The sequence below is a fragment of the Callorhinus ursinus genome, unplaced genomic scaffold, assembly GCF_003265705.2.
Source record: "Callorhinus ursinus isolate GAN/ISIS: 27379988/994484 unplaced genomic scaffold, GSC_fseal_2.0 scaffold74, whole genome shotgun sequence".
NCBI lineage: Eukaryota > Metazoa > Chordata > Mammalia > Carnivora > Otariidae > Callorhinus > Callorhinus ursinus.
The window spans coordinates 3,416,815-3,436,009 of record NW_027397136.1 but is presented as its reverse complement, the minus strand read 5'-3'; the positions used below and the strand labels follow the sequence as shown (position 1 = coordinate 3,436,009).

The window sequence follows — 19,195 nt, the reverse complement described above, 5'->3', positions numbered from 1 at the left end:
TACCTCCAACTCTCTGAAGCACATGTATCTTACCAAGGGTTCTAACATATCTGCCATTTCTTGTCTATCCAGTCTAATTTAATCTGATATCATTAGTAGTGAACTGATGAGATCTGTGGTATGGCCAGATCCAGGTCTTTTTAGACTTACTTGATAGCACACAGAAGAGTTAACCTGGTTTTATGGAAAAACTGTAAAAGTATACTGTGTTCACCCCACACAAATGAGAACTTTTTCCGCTCCTGTTAGGAATGGAAAAGAATACATTTACTTAATCAGTATCCATATACCATGTACCTAAAACCAAGTTAATCTGCTCTAGCAAAAACACTACATCTAGCACAGTAACTGAAATTGGAACTACTTGGTAGTAGTCCACTGTTATCCTTCTGGTTTTGCATAGGTCATCCTGTGAATTAAATGGGGATTTGATGGTGACCTTGACCCCTACATCCTTTAAGTCTTTATTTACCATCTTGGCAGGGGTAGGGAGGGGGCAGTTTCAGAGTCTTCCTCTTACCTTAACCCAAAAGCCAAGAAATTTGTTGAAGGTTCTGCCAACTACCAAATATGTCCATTGCAGTTACACATTTGGAGATGGGGAAACTGACCATTGATTGGGTCTGGACCCAGTGGACCCACTGTGAGCTGGACCTGGAACAAAATTCTGTTGATTACATGATTCCTATATACTCCAGTGCCATGATAATGGCAGGTATCAATGTCATTTCAGACCCTGGATCCATCAGTCCTTGAATTACCTGGGTAATTCCTTTCCTCCGGTGTATAATTACTTAAATAAATGGCCGTGGGTCTTTTGGGGAAAGACTAGGGGACTCATTTTCCTGTACACTTGCTGTCTTACCCAGTCTTACCTCCTGGGGACCCAGCTTCTTTGTCAAGTAATAGTCTTAAAACTGGCTGAGGTGTGGAAGATGGGTCAGAGATTGTGATTTTGTATAGGGTGCTGCCCTTAGCCTCCCTCCATCTTTGACTTATTTTATTTTATTTATTCATTTTAATTAAGCTCCACATCTAGTATGAAGCCCAATGTGGAGCTTGAACTCATGACCCTTATATCAAGACCTGAGCTGAGATTAAAAGTTGGATGCTTCGGGCTCCCTGCTCAGCAGGGACTCTGCTTCTCCCTCTGACCCTCTTCCCTCTCGTGCTTTCTATCTCTCATTCTCTCTCTCTCAAATAAATAAATAAAATCTTTAAAAAAAAAAAGTTGGATACTTAACCAGCTGAGCCACCCAGGCACCCATCTTTGATTTATTTTAATTTTTTAAGCTGTACCCTGTTAACCACCCATCTGTCTTGCTCCTAAGAACACTATGGTTTTTTTTTTTTAAAGATTTTATTTATTTAGAGAGAGAACGAGCACAAGTGGGGGGTGGGGTAAAGGGAGCAGGAGAGAGAGAATCTCCAGCAGACTCTCTGCTGAGCACAGAGCCCAATGCAGGGCTGGATCCCATGACCCCGAGATCATGACCTGAGCCCAAATTAAGAATCAGATGCTCAACCAGCTGAGCCACCCAGGCGCCCCAAGAACACTATGTTCTATTAAGGATATCCATATCACAAGCTCTGAAATCTCATCTTAGAGTCTGCTTCCTTGGTCCATTTCTGATATCAACGGTCTCAGGTTGGGTTCCCAAGAAAACGGACTCTGCAGTGGAGATTTGCTTGCAGGAGATTTATTGGCGAGTGCCCTCAGGAATAACCACCTATGAAGGAATAAGGAAAGTCTTGATTGGGCAGCAGTTGAACTATTTAATTAATTTCAGAAGACCTCAGCCAGTGCCACAGGGTGCACTGAAGCTGGGATGGCCCTTCAGAGATATCCTGAATTAAGGCAAGGGGATTGGACTTTTCTGCCCTCTCATTAGCCAGGCACTGGGTGCAGTCTGTCCATTGGGTATACAGTTAGTTAAGGCAGTCCCTCTTGACTGAGGACAATTCTGGAGAGAGATTCAGCTGTGAGCCACAGTTTGCAACATTGCTGGCAGTTGGAAGAATGAACCCATCAGTGCTAAAGAGGAGAATCTGAGCGGTGTACCCCAGCATCCACTATAATTCTCTTATAGGACCAACTAAGAAATTATTTTCTGGTCCCTTCTCTCTGAATTCCTGAATATAAATATCTGATGTTTTAAAAATTAGAGCTAAGGTCTCAATAAATCTTATTCAATTTTAATTTGTTGTTGCCATTGTCTTAAAAATAAATCAGAAAGGAGATCCTTTAAATAGAAAATTTTACTTCTTCTGAACACAATGTGTGCTTACTCTCTATGAGAATTGCAGGGAGCTAGAAGACAAGAAAAAGATTCAGAGTCTCTTGGCTCTTGTGGGCACAGACACTGGAGAAGTGACCTATTTTTATAAGGAGCCTCCAAACAAAGTAAGTAATCTTTGGTACAGCATAGTAAGCATGACTTTTTACAAAATGCAGGCTGGGGTCCAGAATAAGAGCAATGTTGGTACTTGCTAAAGAAGATAGAAGAGAATTAGCTGTCATGGTCTCTAAGTCTTCAAAGCATTTTCTATACGTACAAAGAGCTTTGTGCTTTTACTTATTCTTTTTTTCCCAAAAAAACCATCATTTACCCCATTTCACTGTTTGGAAACCTTAAAGCACAGAGGAGTGGATGTTTTGGGTGAGATTAGAGAGGAAAGCAGGAGCTGACTTAGTATGGGAGCAAGTTTGCAATACTCAGGTTTCTTTTTTAATCTTAGTTTATGCTGATGACAAAAGTAATGATGGTCTTTATTAAAAACAGACACATTTCAGAAATCTGTCATATAAAAGTGGCAGTCTCTTTTATCCCAGAGATAAAGCTCTTTTTCCATTCATATAGAAATATCTATGTGTATATATAGTGTCTCCAGTTTTACTCTTCTATAAACTGCCTCAGTGAGCATCTTTATACGTATCTACATATGCATGCTTTTGTGTTCCCATTATTTTCCTAAAGGCCCTTGCCAAAGATCCCCTGCCCCTTTCTTTTAGCAGATATTATTAAATAACTCCGAAATTCAATTTTTTAGTTTATATCACTAGCATTGAGTTTTATCCACTTTGTTACTTTGTCCACTTTGGTGTCTCCCAAGCATGACATCCTTACATGATTATGGTAATTTTGACCAATTGGATTTATGAATAGTGTCTTGATCTACAGAAGTAAAGCTAAAAAGTGAAATACGACATTTATAGGAAAGCTAATTCTATACTTTTTGGGTTTTTTTGCTTCTTCAGGTCAGCATTCACTCAAAGACTATCCAGGCTGTAGGTATATGTGAACAGAATGAATCTTCCTCAGCTTTCAGAGCAGGTACCAGCCATATTATAAATTCTCAATGCAGAATTCAAAAACGTGCAAATAATTAGATTTTGTTTCCACTATGTAATAATAATAAATGTTCATAATGATGCCTCTGCCGGTTTAAGAACTCACTGAGCTTTTTTTCCTTTAACCTTCCCGTGATGTTTTAATAAAGGAGAATAAAAAATACATAATAAACATGCTTACAGATGATAAGTCATAGAACAGATTTGGATAACTTCTGGGATCACAGAATGTTAATTAGCTTTTAAACCTCAGTCTCCTCTCTTTTTTAAATGGAAATCCCAATTTTATTTCTTTGCCTTCTTTTAGAAAATTGAGATATAATTGACATATAACATTACATTTAAGTATACAATGTAAGGATTCACTAATTGTATATATTATGAAATGATCATCACATAAATCTAGATAACATTCATCACCACACATGGTTACAGATTTGTTTTTCTTATGATGAGAACTCTTTTTTTTTTTTTTAAGATTTATTTATTTATTTATTTGACAGAGGCAGAGATAGCAAGAGCAGGAACATAAGCAGGGGGAGTGGGAGAGGGAGAAGCAGGCTTCCCGCCGAGCAGGGAGCCCGATGCGGGGCTTGATCCCAGGACCCTAGGATCATGACCCGAGCCGAAGGCAGACGCTCAGTGACTGAGCCACCCAGGCGCCTCATGATGAGAACTTTTTTTTTTCCCCATGATGAGAACTTTTAAGATCTATTCTCTTAGCATAAGCTTCTTGAATTATCCTAGGAATTTTGTTCAGTGTAATTTTAGTGTTGCTTATTTTTAAAATAATCTTGTCTTTTGAAAATTGGGTGATCCATCATAACCAAATGTTTAGACTTACTTTTCCTTATTCCTTACCTTTTCTGATTAAATAAGATTTTATGAAGAAAATAGATACAACTCTGAAGGAAAATTTAGTATATTCTTTAGAAAGATGAATATTATTATCCAGGAGACCTCCTGGCAGAATTCCTTTAGAGAGATTCCCATTTGAAAAAGTATTACTATAGTCATTGTATGCTTTCCTTTTTTTTCCTTTCCTTCTCTTCTAGGTAAATGAAACCTCCACTGCAGAGGGCTGCTGATGCTCAAATAGCCAAAAGAAAAACTAAGTAAAGGTCTTGATTAATTTTTGTTTTCTATTTTAGAGTCTAAAGTAAACAAAAGAAAACCAGCAATGAGAGAGAAGGAAGAAAGTTCTGAGCAATACCAAAGAGACATACAAACACTTATCCTACAGGTAAAGCAGACCAGAACAGTTTCTGTCCTCAAGTTTAGCTTTGTGTAACATATCTTTGTTATCATATAAGTATCTCCTTGCACACATATTTTTTTCTTTGTTGTGTGTGTGTGTGTGGGCATATGTTTTCATTTCTTTTTTTTTTATTAACATATAATATATTATTTGTTTCAGGGGTACAGGTCTGTGATTCATCGGTCTTATATAATACCCAGTGCTCAGTACAACACACACCCTTCCCAATGTCCATCACGCAGTTACCCCATCCACACCCCCCTCCCCTCCAGCAGCCCTCAGTTTGTTTCCTAAGATTAAGAGTCTCTTGTGGTTTGTCTCCCTCTCTGATTTCATCTTGTTTCATTTTTTCCTCTCTTCCCCTATGATCCTCTGCCTTGTTTCTTAAAAAATTCCACGTATCAGTGAGATCATATGATAATTGTCTTTCTCTGACTTATTTTGCTTAGCATAATACCCTCTAGTTCCATCCACATCGTTGCAAATGGCAAGATTTCATTTTTTTTTTTGATGGCCTTGCACACATATTATATCTAGGCATCAAGTGATTAAGAAAATTTAGGTTGTTCCTAATTTCTAAGACTTTATGTTTTAAAACCATTATTCTCTGTTCAGCCATTCTAGAAGTGCTATTCTGAACCTTATGTTCGTTCAGCTTATATGCTTAGCCCTACCCAACAAAACTGTCATACAGTAAGAATTCCCTTTGTGGTTGGCCTAGGGGAGACACACAGTTAAAATTGTCTCTTCTGATAGATTAACCTGTAGGGGTATATCCATTTATTTAGTGCATGTGTTCTAAAGTCCTCAGTCATCCTTTTACCACCTGGTAATTGTGTATTATTTGCAACCATGATTTTTTTTCTAGGTGCACTCAAGTTCCTGTCCTTACAGGGGTGCAAGAGGAGTCTGTTGCTTTAAATGACAGTTTCTACCTGTGGCCAGTATCTCCATTTGGAGTCATGACAGCCAGAACCAGAGAAGGAAATTACATGATACTGATTTTGCTCCACTTTTTTAAATTAAAAAATGAAGAAAAGAGTCATTCTATTTCTATGCAACCAGGGAGTCTTAGAAGGGAGATAGTCCTAAGAATCCCAAAGGGGAGATAGTGAAAAGCTGAAACTGTTAGGGTAGAGGAAACTGGATTTTCTAGCTTTTTGTGTGTGATGCAGATGCTTTGTTTAGTGTGGATAGAGCTTGCTCTTGTGTAGCCTAACCCCATTTATAAGACATTACATAAAAAGGAGTACACTTAAGATTTTTCTTCTATTTGTTTTGTTGCTGTGCTTTTGTTTGTGGATTTTTTTTTTATTTTTTAAAGTTTTCTGGAGAAAGACTCGCTTTTCGAGGTAAGAAATAAGTGGAAGCAAGACAGGAGTGGATACTTCACCCCTTTTGGCCTGTCTAGGTGGAATCACTGCAGGCTCAGCTGGAAGAGCAGACCAAGCTTTCTAGAGAGCAAGTTGAAGGGCTCATGGAGGATAGACGGATTCGCATTGAGGAAATACAAGTTCATCACCAGAGAAATCAGGACAAAATCAAAGAGCTTACCAAAAAGTGAGTGTTCAAGAAAGCTGTACCTGACAGATTTGTAAATTTTTCTGAGTGGCGTAAAAGTTAACAGTCCCGTCCTTTAGCAGCATAGGACTGTGGAACTGAAAGAGACCTTGAAAAATTTGTCTTCGTTGGACACCCCTGCCTCTATGTAGGTGGGTGTCCAGGCTTCTCTAGGAGTGCTGTTGATTCTTTTCTTGAAATATTGGCAAGTATCCCACATGCTCCGATTAACCCACTTTAGAGTTTTAGCTTGATCTTAGTGGTTAAGAAATGTTCTCTTATCCATTGACAGGTTATCCGACTCGGCCCAGTATGGTAGGGACCTTTTCTTTTGTTTGGTCTTTCACGAATGTGGGAAAAATGACTACGTACCTGTGCAAAAACCACCTCTCTGTCCTCACTGCTTTTATTTCCTCACCTGCCTTTCCTCACCTTTCTGCAGGCTGGTTTCCTCTGCAGTCTGGTTTCATCTGCACCGTTTTACTAAGCATGTCCTTTCTCAGGTCATCAGTGACTTCTTAATTCCTATGGCCAGTTATCTCTTTCCAGTCCTCATTGTAACTAGTATCATTCTGCATATTTGGTACCTCTAACCACCCTTTCTTTGAAATTAGTTCCCTTTGATTTCTGGAACACCTGTCTTGATTCTTCTACCTGTCTGACCTGCCTCGGCTTTTTGTCTGGTTCCAGTGGCTAGACTGTGCTGTACAGATCTCTTCAGTTGAATATGTTTGAACACCTCCAATTTACCGCGACTGAAACAGACTGTTTTTCTTTCCCAAGAAACACCCCCTTGTCCCATGTCAAGCCTACTACATTCTTTTTCCCATTTAGTTTAATGATATCCATCCCATTTCCCAGGCTGCCCAGCCTTAGAGTTATTTTCAACTCCGCACTCTCTTATTCCTTAATCCGAAGCCCTATTGAGTATGAGCCTGGGAAGGCTCTCCAGTCCGTTCTCTCCCTCTCATTCTTGTCACATTGGTTCAAGCTATTCTTTTTTTATTATTATTATTAAGATTTATATTTTTCTAAGTAATCTCTACCCCTAACGTGGGGCTTGAATTCGCAACCCTGAGATCAGAGAGTCGTGTGCTCCCCCTCCTGAGCCAGTCAGGTGTCCCCCAGCTCTATTCTTGTTTACATTGCTGTGGTAATCTAACTGTTCTTCCTATTACTGATCCCACTGCCTTCCACAGTCTTCCTCACTGTTATGAGTTAGCGCCTCCATTAGGAGTTACCAACAGCTCAAAAACATGCGATAGCTCCCCATTTACTTATGATAAAGTCCTGCAACCTCAGCATGAATTACTAGAACCTCCGTCATCTCGCACCAAATTAACCTTTTCAGTCTCAGCTCTTCCTCTACTGCTGTGTTTTACCCCGTCCTTCAGTCTGGCCACTAATGTCTGTTGCTTGTGGGATCCTTGCTGTGTGGCAGGCACTTTGCTGTGCATGTTCACCTCTTCTCTGAATACTTCCCCAGGCAGAATTCAGTTTTTCCTCCTCCACATTCTATGATGACTCGCCTGCCCCCGGTGGCACTTAGAGCCACCTATTAGAGTCACGTCTGTTCCCCAGCGGTTTGCTGTGGCCTCTGCCCTGCCATGTATGCATAACAGGCACACAATAAACATTTGTCTAACACTTGGTGATCCTTATCAAGCTCCATCTTACTTCTTTTTGCATTAAACATTCTATGTTTAAAATTTTTTTTCATGTTGCATTTTTAACATCCTTTTATCTTCTTTTACTGTCGTCTTAAACTTCTCTAGTGCCTCTTCCTCCACTTAGCAGTATGGCGATTGGAGCACCTGGGTGGCACAGTCAGTTAAGCGTCCGACTCTTGATCTCAGCTCAGGTCTTGATCTCAAGGTCATGAGTTCAAGCCCCATGTTGGGCTTTAGTCCCAGCGTGGAGTCTACTTAAAAAAAAAAAAGTGTGATGATTAAAATTGGTTGTGATTCTTAAATTAAGATCTCTAACCAATACAGGATAGAAAATGCCTTCTGGCTCTTGTAGGCTCTGTTTCTTTTAACGCAGTGTAATATGTTTGCATGTGGCCAGCATGTCGCCATCTTTATTTTTATTTTTGGTAGTTTGTGCTTACACATAGCATATTCACTTTTCATTGGATTTTAATTGTTTTTAAGGAAACAGTGTTTTTATTTTTTTTATTTTTATTTATTTATTTATTTATTTGAGAGAGAGAGCGAGAGCATGAGAGGGGGAAGGGTCACAGGGAGAAGCAGACTCCCTGCTGAGCAGGGAGCCCGATGCGGGACTCGATCCTGGGACTCCAGGATCATGACCTGAGCCGAAGGCAGTCGCTTAACCAACTGAGCCACCCAGGTGCCCCAGGAAACAGTGTTTTTAAATGGTCAGAGTAATTTGTAATTTTATATGTGTCTTCTAGAATCTTAATAACCATCCTGGTGTGGCATTATCTGTACATCTGAGCATATAATCAGTCCCTTACATTAGATAGATCATCCTAAGGATATTGAATGGCATGAAATCCAAGGCCTTTAATGACTATCCTTTGGGTCTCACTTTCAAACCATTTATACATTAACAAGACTATTACTTGCCCAGTTTGTAATTGAGAACATAATGTAAAATAGAATAAAATAACTCATTGAAAGCAAGAGAGATCTTGTGGTAACTGAATCAATCTCTTTATACATGTACATGTATACCTGAGTATATATACATTCGTTTGGTGACAGTTACCCTGCTTTGTGCCTGCATTATGCTATCATGTTTCCCTTATCTATGTATCCTGTTACTCATGAAAAGAACAAAGTTTTTCTGACATTATTTAGTCAGTGGAAAATTACAGTGATTCCCTCATGGTATTTAATACTCCTTGCAAGCAGTTTGATCATTTGATACAGTATTTTTCTAGAAAGTGTTGATGTTAAACTGATGAGTTGCTAACTTTTAGGGATATCCTTTTTTGAAGATAGAAACATCATTTGCCTATTCCTAAATCCCAGTAGTCAGCAGGAATCTGTTTAGTACTCTGTGTGTTTAGTAGTTGGTACTGTTCTTGACAATCTGATCGTAGCAGGGCAAAAGTAAATGATAAATAAGGGATATGCTTTCACTTAAAAAATATGCATGTTGGGGTGCCTGGTTGGCTCAGTCAGTAGAGTATGTGACTCTTGATCTTGGGGTTGTAAGTTTAAGCCCCACGTAGGGTGTAGAGATTACTTAAAAATAAAATCTTAAAAAAAAAAAAAGAAATGAAACTATGCCTTTTGACAGTTAAAACATGACAGGGGCGCCTGGGTGGCTGTCAGTTAGGCATCTGCCTTTGGCTTGGGTTGTGGTCCTGGGGTCCTAGGATCGGGCCCGGAGTCAGGCTTCCTGCTCAGTCGGGGGTCTGCTTCTCCCTCTCCCTCTCCCCGCCCCCCCCCGCCCCGCTTGTGCTTTCTCACTCACTCACTCTCTCAAATAAAATCTTAAAAAAAATAAAACATGACACAGTGTATGAGCAAGTGTCAAATTACAACACAGGGGTAGAGATTTAAACTGATAATTTCAGAGAATGAAGAAACTAAATGGGCTAAGGTTATCACGATCTCTCCATGGAGGAAACTGATCTTGAGAAAAGGACAAGATTTGATATCGGGCAGTTTACATGTGGAGCACAGCATAAAGAAAATCAAAACTATTTTTGACATTTTAGGACTTGTGTTCACCCTCAGTCAGGGAATAGTCCATACTTATGCAGGCTATATATAGATATTTCTATAAATCTTTTAGTTATATAACCTGGAATTAGCATTGGGAAAATATCTATAAAGACCAGTCTATGTTCAGCACCTGGGTGGCACAGTCAGTTAAGCAAGTTAACTTGATTTCAGCTCAGGTCATGATCTCAGGGTCGTGAGATGAAGTCCTGCATTGTTCTCCACGCTCAGTGGAGAGTCTGCTGGAGATTCTTTCTCTCCCTCTGCCCCTCCTCACGCTCAATTGTATGCACGCATGTTCTCTCTCTCTCGTTTTTTTTTTTTTTAAGATTTTTATTTATTTATTTGTCACAGAGGGAGAGCACAAGCAGGGGAAGCAGCAGGCAGAGGGAGGGCCCTGCTGAGCAAGGAGCCAGATGTGGGACTTGATCCCAGGACCCCAGGATCATGACCTGAGCCAAAGGCAGATGTTTAACCAACTGAGCCACCCAGGCATCCCATGTTCTCTCTCTTTTTAAAAAATATTTAATTTTTTTATTTGAGAGAGATCATGAGGAGGGGGAAGCGGTAGAGGGAGAAGCAGACTCTCTGCCGACCAGGGAGCCCAATGCAGGACTTGATCCCAGGACCCTGGGATCATAACCTGAGCCGAAGGCAGAGGCTTAACCAACTGAGCCCCCTAGGTGCCCAATAAATAAATCTAAAAAAAAAAAAAAAAAAAAAAGACCAGTCTGTGAACTAGTGCACATGGGTAGGTATATTATACTTTGTCCAGTAAAACATGTAAGTTTGCCAGTGATCAGATTGTGTTTTAAATACTGCTAATGATATTTTTTAGAATTTATATATTGTACCATTTTTAAAGAACCTGTATCTTCCCTTTGTTTGGGTAACTATGCATCATATGTACTAGTAAGCATCTTGGTGTCCACATTTGTACTTTCTTTCATAGTCTCCATCACACCCAAGAACTTCTCTATGAGAGCACGAAAGACTTTTTGCAACTCAGATTTGAAAACCAAAATAAAGAGAAGTCATGGATGCTTGAAAAAGATCATTTGATGTCAAAGATTAAGCAATACAGCATGCAGTGTAAGAAGAAAGAAGATAAACTTGGAAAAGTTTGGCCAGTCATTCATGAGACTCATCATAACCAAAATGAATATATTAAGGTAGTTTTCTTATGTCTTACAGAAATTGTTAATTTCTCTAGAGAAGTTGAAAGAACTCAGAGAATTCCAAAGAACCCAAGAATTGTCATACAAGATCCATTCAGTCCAGGAAGCTGTTGTAGCAGAACCCTCAAGAGATAGGTTTCAAAGAGTAGCTTATCATTATAGTGTTTGGGGATTTAGAAAAGTGAACTATTGATTGGTTCATTTATTCATTCAGCAAATATTTATTGCACTCCTACTATGGGCTAGGCTCCGGGGCTATAGCAGTAGATAAATTAGACCAGGTCTGCCTTCATGGCATTTACATTTTAATGGGTGAGAAGGTTGGGGAGGGGCACCTGGCTGGCTCAGTAGCAAGAGCATGTGCCTCTTGGTCTAAGGGTCATGAGTTCATGCCCCACATGGGGTGTAGAGATTATTTAAATAAATAAATAAATAAATAAAAACTTTAATGGGTGAGAAGGTACAGAAACAAAACAAAATGATAGCTTATTAAAAAGTGGTATTAAGGAATTAAAAAGATTACAGGAAGATTATATATAGTTGCTGAAAGTCTGCTTTTGTAGGGAAGCACAGGGACCCTCTGTGAAGTCTAATATTGTTGCTGAGACCTATAAAATGGTACTGAGCTTGCCATAAAGACCTAGAGGAAGAGCATTCTAGGCCGAGGGAAGAGCAAATCTAAAGTATGTTCAGGGAAGAGGGGGAATATCAGTGTGGTCATAGAGGAATAAGCAAGAAGGAAGTGGTAAGCAAAGAGGTTGGAAAGTGGGCGGCAGCCAGTCATGGAGGGCCTTACAGGGCCTTTACTTTCCTGGTAAGAATATCTAGCTCTAAACATTGTATGTCTTTGAAGGATTGTGTGTAAGGAAGAAATGTGATCTGATTAAGGTTTTTACTGATCATTCCCACTGCTCAATGGAACATGTATATTATGTGTTCTTGTTTCTATTTAAAGAAGAGCTTTAGAAGTGTGTCCCAAAACATATATTGTCACGTACTTAGTACAGTTCTGAGTTCCATTATCTTACCTGTCTCAGAGCCAAAAATATTTGTTTTATTTTAAAGAATTTCTAATATGGACACCTAAGAAAAAGGTTAAGAGAATCATCTAGAAAGAGGGGGGTTTCAAATGTTCTCCAAAGTTCCTTGCCATCTTGTTCCTTAACTTGTTTTAGACTTAATGGAAATCATTTCTTTCCTTTCTTTCGTTGCCTAAGTGCTACTTGAATTACCAAAATTGTAATTTTATTTTCCTTCTGACCTGCAGTCCCTAAAGGATAAGTTAATACAAGAGAAAAAATTATCCAACATGTATCAAGAGCAGTGCATTTCCCTAGAAGAGGAACTTGCCCGAATTCGTGAGGAAGAGGGAGTGAGGAGAGAGATCTTCAAGGTACAAAATTCTCTTCCACTTCTGACTTGAGTGGGAAGCACAGATGCTCTGGGAATGTTTCCCTCATCTTCACAAATGCCTTGCCATGTCCCTGTATTTAGGATCGTACTAACAAGATGGGGAAGCGTTTACAGGTGATGACAAGACGCTATGAGGCCTTGGAGAATCGGCGTATCTTGGAAGTAGAAGGCTTTAAGACGGATATTAAGATTCTCCGGCAGAAGCTGAAAGACTTGGAGCAAATCCTCTATAAGGTAATTGATGACTCTGAATTACCGAGGGGGGAGGAGGGGTGCAGGTAAGGAAACATGGTCGTGAGGGCTCCTCAGAAGAAAGATGGGCTGTTTCCCTGATGGTAGACCCTAGCGGATTACCATCCTTTAAGTCTCTTTAAAATTAGCTTAAGTACACACAGGAGGGAGGACACAGTAGACTGAAATCATTGCTAGCCTGCACCATCGTACTTTGATCTGAGTTAAACTTGGAAAGCTTCATCCTTCCCAGATCAAGAAGTAGATGAAAAGAACTGTGTCTGTTTTACCAATGGGGAGAGTGAGTAAGTAATGAAGTAATTTCTCCCTGTCAAACACAGCTTTATTTAGAATTCAGGTTGCCTCAGAATCCTTCTTAAAGAGATTTAACCAGTCATCCACATACCCTAAATGATTGCTATGTGCCAAACAAGGTTAGTTATAGAAGAGACGCTTTTTTTTTCATTCTTTGGCAAATTTATCAGTAATGTTTATATCTATCTCTTTTTTTTTTACTCATTATTGTCTGTTGATCTCTATCCTGTGGCTTCTTTACTATCGTAGAGGAAAGCAGAGTCTCATGCCTTATCTGCTTTAATTCTACTCTACATTTTCTTTCTTTTAGTCACTAAGCAAGCTAAGGATTGAATTTTTCTTATGTGCTAGAAGTCTCCCAAAAAGAAGCCAGCATAGCCTAGTCCTCATGATTTCTTTTCCCTAGCATGTGCCATAATCATTTCTTCTTTTTTTTTTCAAATCTCTAGGCAACACTTAATGCCCGGGCAAACCAGGATCTTGCCATTCTTTGTGAGGTGCGTGACAGCAATAGACGGGCACATAAGCTACAAGGAGAACTAAAGAACCTTAAGTCCAAAGTCTTTGGTCTGGAGAATGAACTTAGACTCTGTTGATGTTTACGTTTAGACATGGCCCTCATCTGGAATAGGTCTGCTTCCTGAAATCTGAGGAAAAGGTCCTCTTCTCCCAGAAACTACACACAGAGTTGGCTAGAATCATGATATCCGTTATTAAGAAGACAGGGCTAAGAATTAGGGAGCATTAAAAGAGCCCTTCTTGCATGCCAAGCTTTAGCTATCATTTTTGCTATCCTGTTAACCTTTTTTGTGTTTTTGGTCTGGATTACTGAATTACCTGAATTACGTAGAGACTTTCCCATATTATTTCTCCCATTTGTGATATAATGACAGTTTTTGTTTTTTTAAGAAGGCAGTGATGATGAAAATTCCGGAAGAAAATACTGACTGTCAGTAGTTGAAACTGCCTGAGATCAAGGCATCCTCTGAGGTTGCCCAAGGCAGCAAATCACAATTTGTCACATGTAAACAGGTAGTAATTCTGTTATTTAACTTTCTTCCGTCATGAGCTGAATTACTTTTTTGGATACCCAGTCTCAGGAAGTTTCACCAGAGGGCACTAGAGACCCTAGTCTTGTCTTTTTCTTTTTTTTTTCTTTTTTTTAAGAGACCCTATTTTTAAGCAAAATGTTCATCTAGGAAAATAAAAGTGCCACTTTGGTAAGAGTGAGTGAAACTTCAGTGATCCTTATATGAAAGATCATTATTTTACCAATAACATGCTTTTAAAAAAACAATGTATATATTTTAAATCAACTATTTTTCAATAAAAATGCAATTGGGAAAAGATTCTAGTTTCCTGTAATTTCTTGTTAAAAACCACATTTATAACTTTGTTAATGACTTGGTTTACTTACTTGTTCCATGGTCTCTGCAGTTTTGTACAAGTATTAAAGTTTTACTCTGAAATTTTATGATTTAATAACCTTTTTGTTTGATGCGTAGCATCAAAACAGCAACTGTAATAAAAAGTCAGTTCCTTAAGTGTTAGAACAAAAGGAAGAACCATCCATTATATATGTCCCTCTAAAGCCCAAGACTGATCCCTCTGGGAATTTTTGGATTTATTCGTGAAAAAAAATGTGATCTGTTGTCATAGGCTTAAAAAAAAAAAGCATCTCCTACTGGCAGTTCAATCACCATTTTCCTTTAACACAAATGTGAAAACCTGAGTTCTTTCCTTTGTCCTGGGTGAATCAGAATGATGCTGTATACTAAGCTAAGATCCCCTAACTTTCCAGAGGCTGTCCAGGGACATACGCAATTATTTTGCCCCAGATGCACAGCAATTTGCTTAAAAAAGGATATAGGTGGGGGCGCCTGGGTGGCTCAGTCCTTAAGCGTCTGCCTTTGGCTCAGGTCATGGTCCCAGGGGCCTGGGATCGAGCCCCGCGTCGGGCTCCCTGCTCCGTGGGAAGCCTGCTTCTCCCTCTCCCTCTCCCCCTGCTTTTGCTCTCTCTCTCTCTTAAATTAATAAAATCTTAAAAAAAAAAAAAAGTCACACATTCTACCAACTGAACCAGCCTCCGAAAGGTTTGTTTTTTGTTTATTTTGTTTTGTTTTAAGCCTCTACATTGCTTTATGGGTCTAAGCTGTGAAGTAGTCCACTCTTAGACTGACTGGTAGCTTAGTTTCTAGTTAGTCCTACAAAAAGCAAGTGTGAACACAACCGACCTCTGAAGCACTTACTTGATTACTCCGCTTTCTAAGGTGGCATCACAGTCTACCCATGTTATGTATGGGGTAGCTCTCAGTTTGGAAATGACATAATTTATTTCTGAACTACCAGATGATAATAGTCACATCTTAAGTGGAACATAAGTGTATGGAGTAAGTTGTTACTAAGAAACCCACCGCCCTTGCCATAGCAGCTTTCTGGGAGTTGGCCTGTCAAATGGCAGCGATTACTGCTTTTGTTTGCAGATCTTTTTGGTAGCTCTTCCTCTTTGCTTGTTGGACTGCGTGGCTTCTTTTTGAAAACTGAGCCAGCCACGCCTTTTCTTTTTTTTTTTTAAATTAAATGTGTTGTATTGACACATGAACAGACCAACCAGTGGCACAGAATATGAAGTGGAGAAATAGGCCCAGTTAAATATTGGAATTTAGGTTACGATCATAGAGTCAAGTCAAGTTGGTGTGCTAAATATATATTTGTTTTAATTAAATATTTATTATAAAATCCTATGCTTGAAAAGTTAGCTCATTTGCCTTTATCTATTGATACCTATGTCAATCTAGATAATTGCAGATTCACATGTGGTTATAAGAAATCATACAGTGATCCTTTTTGTCCAGTTTCCCGCACCACTCCATTTTGACATGGCTAGTCTACAGTTTTTGCATCCCAGCCAACTCCAAACAGGACCACAGTGTTTCTGATGGGCCTTGTGTTGGTTTTGTGACTGTTCCCCCCCCTTTGCCTCACAACTGTCCTACCCACTAAGCATCTTAGTATTTAACCATATCAGTGCTAATTTTAAATTCGTACAATCTTGATACTGCTATTGTTGACTGTTTTTCGCCTTGACGTTTAGAAAGGGATAATGAAATATTAAATAGAGGGATCTAAAATCTGAGTAATGTAGTACTGTAGTATTGTCATACAGATTTCTATTAAGATTTCATTTGGCCCCAAGCTCCATGATCAGTAAAGATCGAACTGGTCTGTCTGCAGTTCTTTTACTTAAAACTAGAGTGATTCTCCACTCCAGCCCTACAGCTTTTATATCACTCCCTACACCAGGCCAGCACCTGATAAGCTTCTGCAGAAAATAGCTATGTTCTCTGTGTGCCAAAAGCTATGTTCTCTTTCTTGTTTTGTGTCAAAGCAATGAGTTCCTTCCCCCAAAAAACGACCTTATAAAACTCTTCTTTCTCTGTATGTTCTCTGCTCAAATCCTCTATAACATCTTCGGGATTCTATATTTTGCCTCTACTCAGCCTGACCATAAACCTCTTGAATTCACACTGCCCCTCTCCTTGTGTGTCACACCTGGTCTCCCAGCTTCACCTCCTGAGCACTGGCATCTCAGGGTGCGACCCTGTCCTCACCTGTTCTCCCTGCTTTGTAGACCTCTGTCCTGACTCCTCTGTCTGCTGGGTTTGCTCACTCCTTGTCTGACTCTCTTCTGCTTACCCCAACAATGTCAGTGTTGCCAGGACTGTCACCTGCATGATCCTCCCTAGGTGATCTCATGCTTTTCCATCATGCCAACAACTAATGATGAGAATGTTGTGGGATTTCTTTCCTAGAGGTCTCAAAAAGCAGGAGTAATCTTCCTTGAGAGCAGTGTGGAATTTTTTTTTTAAGAAACTTTTATTATTTTTTTATTTTATTTATTTTTTAAAAGTATCTCTACACCCAACATGGAGCTTGAACTCATGAGTTGCATGCTCTACCCATTGAGCCAGCCAGGTACCCCAAGAACAGTATGGAATTTAAGGGAAAACGTACCTGAAAGCAAAATTTTCCACGTAGTAAGCCAAGGTAGCACTGGGTTGGGAAAATGTATAGCAAAGAGTGACTGAACCCCGATGAGAAAAATAAATCAGAGACTGATTTAAAGTCCCCAAGTTCACATTCTAATAATCTGAAGGAAAACAGAGCATGAAATGTCCCCTAAAAAGATCTGAGATGATGGAATGCAGGTTTTTCCATGCATATCTCTCGCTGACCTGCACTGACAGCCCACTTTTTTTTTTTAAAGATTTTATTTATTTGTTTGAGAGAGAGAGAATGAGATAGAGAGCACGAGAGGGAAGAGGGTCAGAAGGAGAAGCAGACTCCCCGCTGAGGCAGGGAGCCCGATGCGGGACTCGATCCCGGGACCGTGGGATCATGGCCTGAGCTGAAGGCAGTCGCTTAACCAACTGAGCCACCCAGGTGCCCGACAGCCCACTTTTGAGGGTAAGATGTCAGGTTGAAGAGCGAATCTTTGTCAAAGCAGAAGAATTTTTTTAGAAGTTCTAGGGAATATAAAAGTTTAGGAAGACTCAGCACTTCACATTTTCTAAAAGTGCTTCCTTATACCCAACACCCACCCTGACCACCCTCCACTACCACCATACACACACACTGTGAATGTGTTGAATATATGAAGGGCCGGGAAAACAAAACAAAAAACCTCAACACATGACTAGTTGTGCTGTCCTTGTCCCAAATCACTAGACTGCGTTTATCTCCTCTCTTCATAGCTTAGCCCAATGAGAATGTTCTATTTCAATTGGTTCTTGGAAACTGACTTTATTATTTTTTTATGGTGAAAAATTTATATTTAGATTTAGCCAGCTGGACTCAGTTTAGATGATCCCAGTTTTGTTGGCAGCATCCAAAGCATCATAGTCAGGAGCCAGTTAAATCAAATGTACGCCTTCTTCTCTCTATCGGGCCTGATCAGGGTGTTGACCTTGGCCATGACAATGTCATAGAGCTTCTTCCCAGCCTGTTTGATCTGGTGCTTGTTGGCCTTGACATCCACAATGAACACAAATGTGCTATTGTCTTCTATTTTCTTCACGGCTGACTCAGTCGATGGGTCAGGGAGAACTTGATGATGGCATAGTGGTCAAGCTTGCTTCTCTTGGGGGTGCTCTTTCGAGGATATTTGGGCTGCCTTCAGAGACACAGTGTCCTGGGCCATCAAAAGCAAGTGACATGCAGATCTTTTTTCTGTGACTGTGGACGCTTTTTGGCACCCCTGTCTTGGCCTGGCTTTGCCTTTGGCTTTGGGAAGGGCAGGGGCTTCCTCCTTCGCCTTCGGTGCCATCTTCATGAAAGGGCTGGTTCTTGTAAACTGACTTTAAATCAGACTCCCCTCCTCAACATCTTAGTGTTGACCATGGAAGGAAGTGGGAGCCTCCCCCACCACCGAGAGGGGCAGAAATCCTTCTTGTCCTCATTCTAACCCCTTCCCGCTCCTGACAAGCCTCAGCGTTCACAGCGCTGCCACCTGCAGAGGGCGTTGAGAGTGGATGAGCAGTGTTGCTCTTCAACTTCCCCTCTCCAGAGCCAAGTTAAATTCCGGAGAACCACATACAGTGAGGATTTTTGTTTTCTTTCTTCCATCCCCAGTCCGGGTGGCGGCAGAGCTCAAAGGGTAGTCTGTTCTGGGGAAAAGACGGCGTCTGCCTCTCTCCCAAACCAGCCCTGATCAAATCCCAAGCAGCCGGTTCTTAGATAACACAGCTGAGAAACCTGAAACCAACAGCTCTGACTCTCATCAGTGCCCAGCATCACCGTCTGGAAACCGAGACATGCTGCTGAGATGCCACAGTGATTGAGTGTTAAGTGGCATGGCTGGGGCTCTCACCAGAGTTTATAGCCTGGACCTATGAACTTAGACAAAGAAGGTTTTCAGAAAGTCTGTCTGGGGCTTGAGCACTGGAGCTGTTTTGTGGCACTCTGCACATGTACCGGCCGTTAGGATCATTGTTCTTCCCTAGCAAAGCCATACGGTAGGTTAATCCAGCCTGCTGTCCACTTGCCTGGGTTGCCTGCAGCTTTCCCAGCAGGTGAGTGGATTTGATTGTGTTTGAGGCAAGGGAAGGAACATCCATATTCCCACTTTTGCTTTAATAGAGGAAGCCATCCTTAAATGAGTGGGCTGAAGAGAAGGCAGAGCCTCCTAGGA

At 40.4% G+C, this 19,195-nt stretch overlaps 1 protein-coding gene across 3 annotated transcripts in view; it reads left to right on the top strand.

Annotated features, from left to right (window-relative positions):
• The window catches only part of CCDC77 (coiled-coil domain containing 77), a 28,425-nt gene extending 14,071 nt beyond the window's left edge, over positions 1 to 14,354 (top strand). For all 3 annotated transcript variants that reach the window (XM_025851974.2, XM_025851973.2, XM_073886929.1), the window contains exons 6-13: positions 2,308 to 2,404; positions 3,260 to 3,335; positions 4,504 to 4,595; positions 6,022 to 6,170; positions 10,821 to 11,040; positions 12,314 to 12,439; positions 12,541 to 12,693; positions 13,455 to 14,354. In XM_025851974.2, the coding sequence (XP_025707759.1) occupies positions 2,308 to 2,404; positions 3,260 to 3,335; positions 4,504 to 4,595; positions 6,022 to 6,170; positions 10,821 to 11,040; positions 12,314 to 12,439; positions 12,541 to 12,693; positions 13,455 to 13,601 (1,060 nt within the window). In that variant the 3' untranslated portion in view covers positions 13,602 to 14,354. The remainder of the gene's footprint in view (positions 1 to 2,307; positions 2,405 to 3,259; positions 3,336 to 4,503; positions 4,596 to 6,021; positions 6,171 to 10,820; positions 11,041 to 12,313; positions 12,440 to 12,540; positions 12,694 to 13,454) is intronic.
• The last annotated feature ends 4,841 nt before the right edge of the window (positions 14,355 to 19,195 follow it).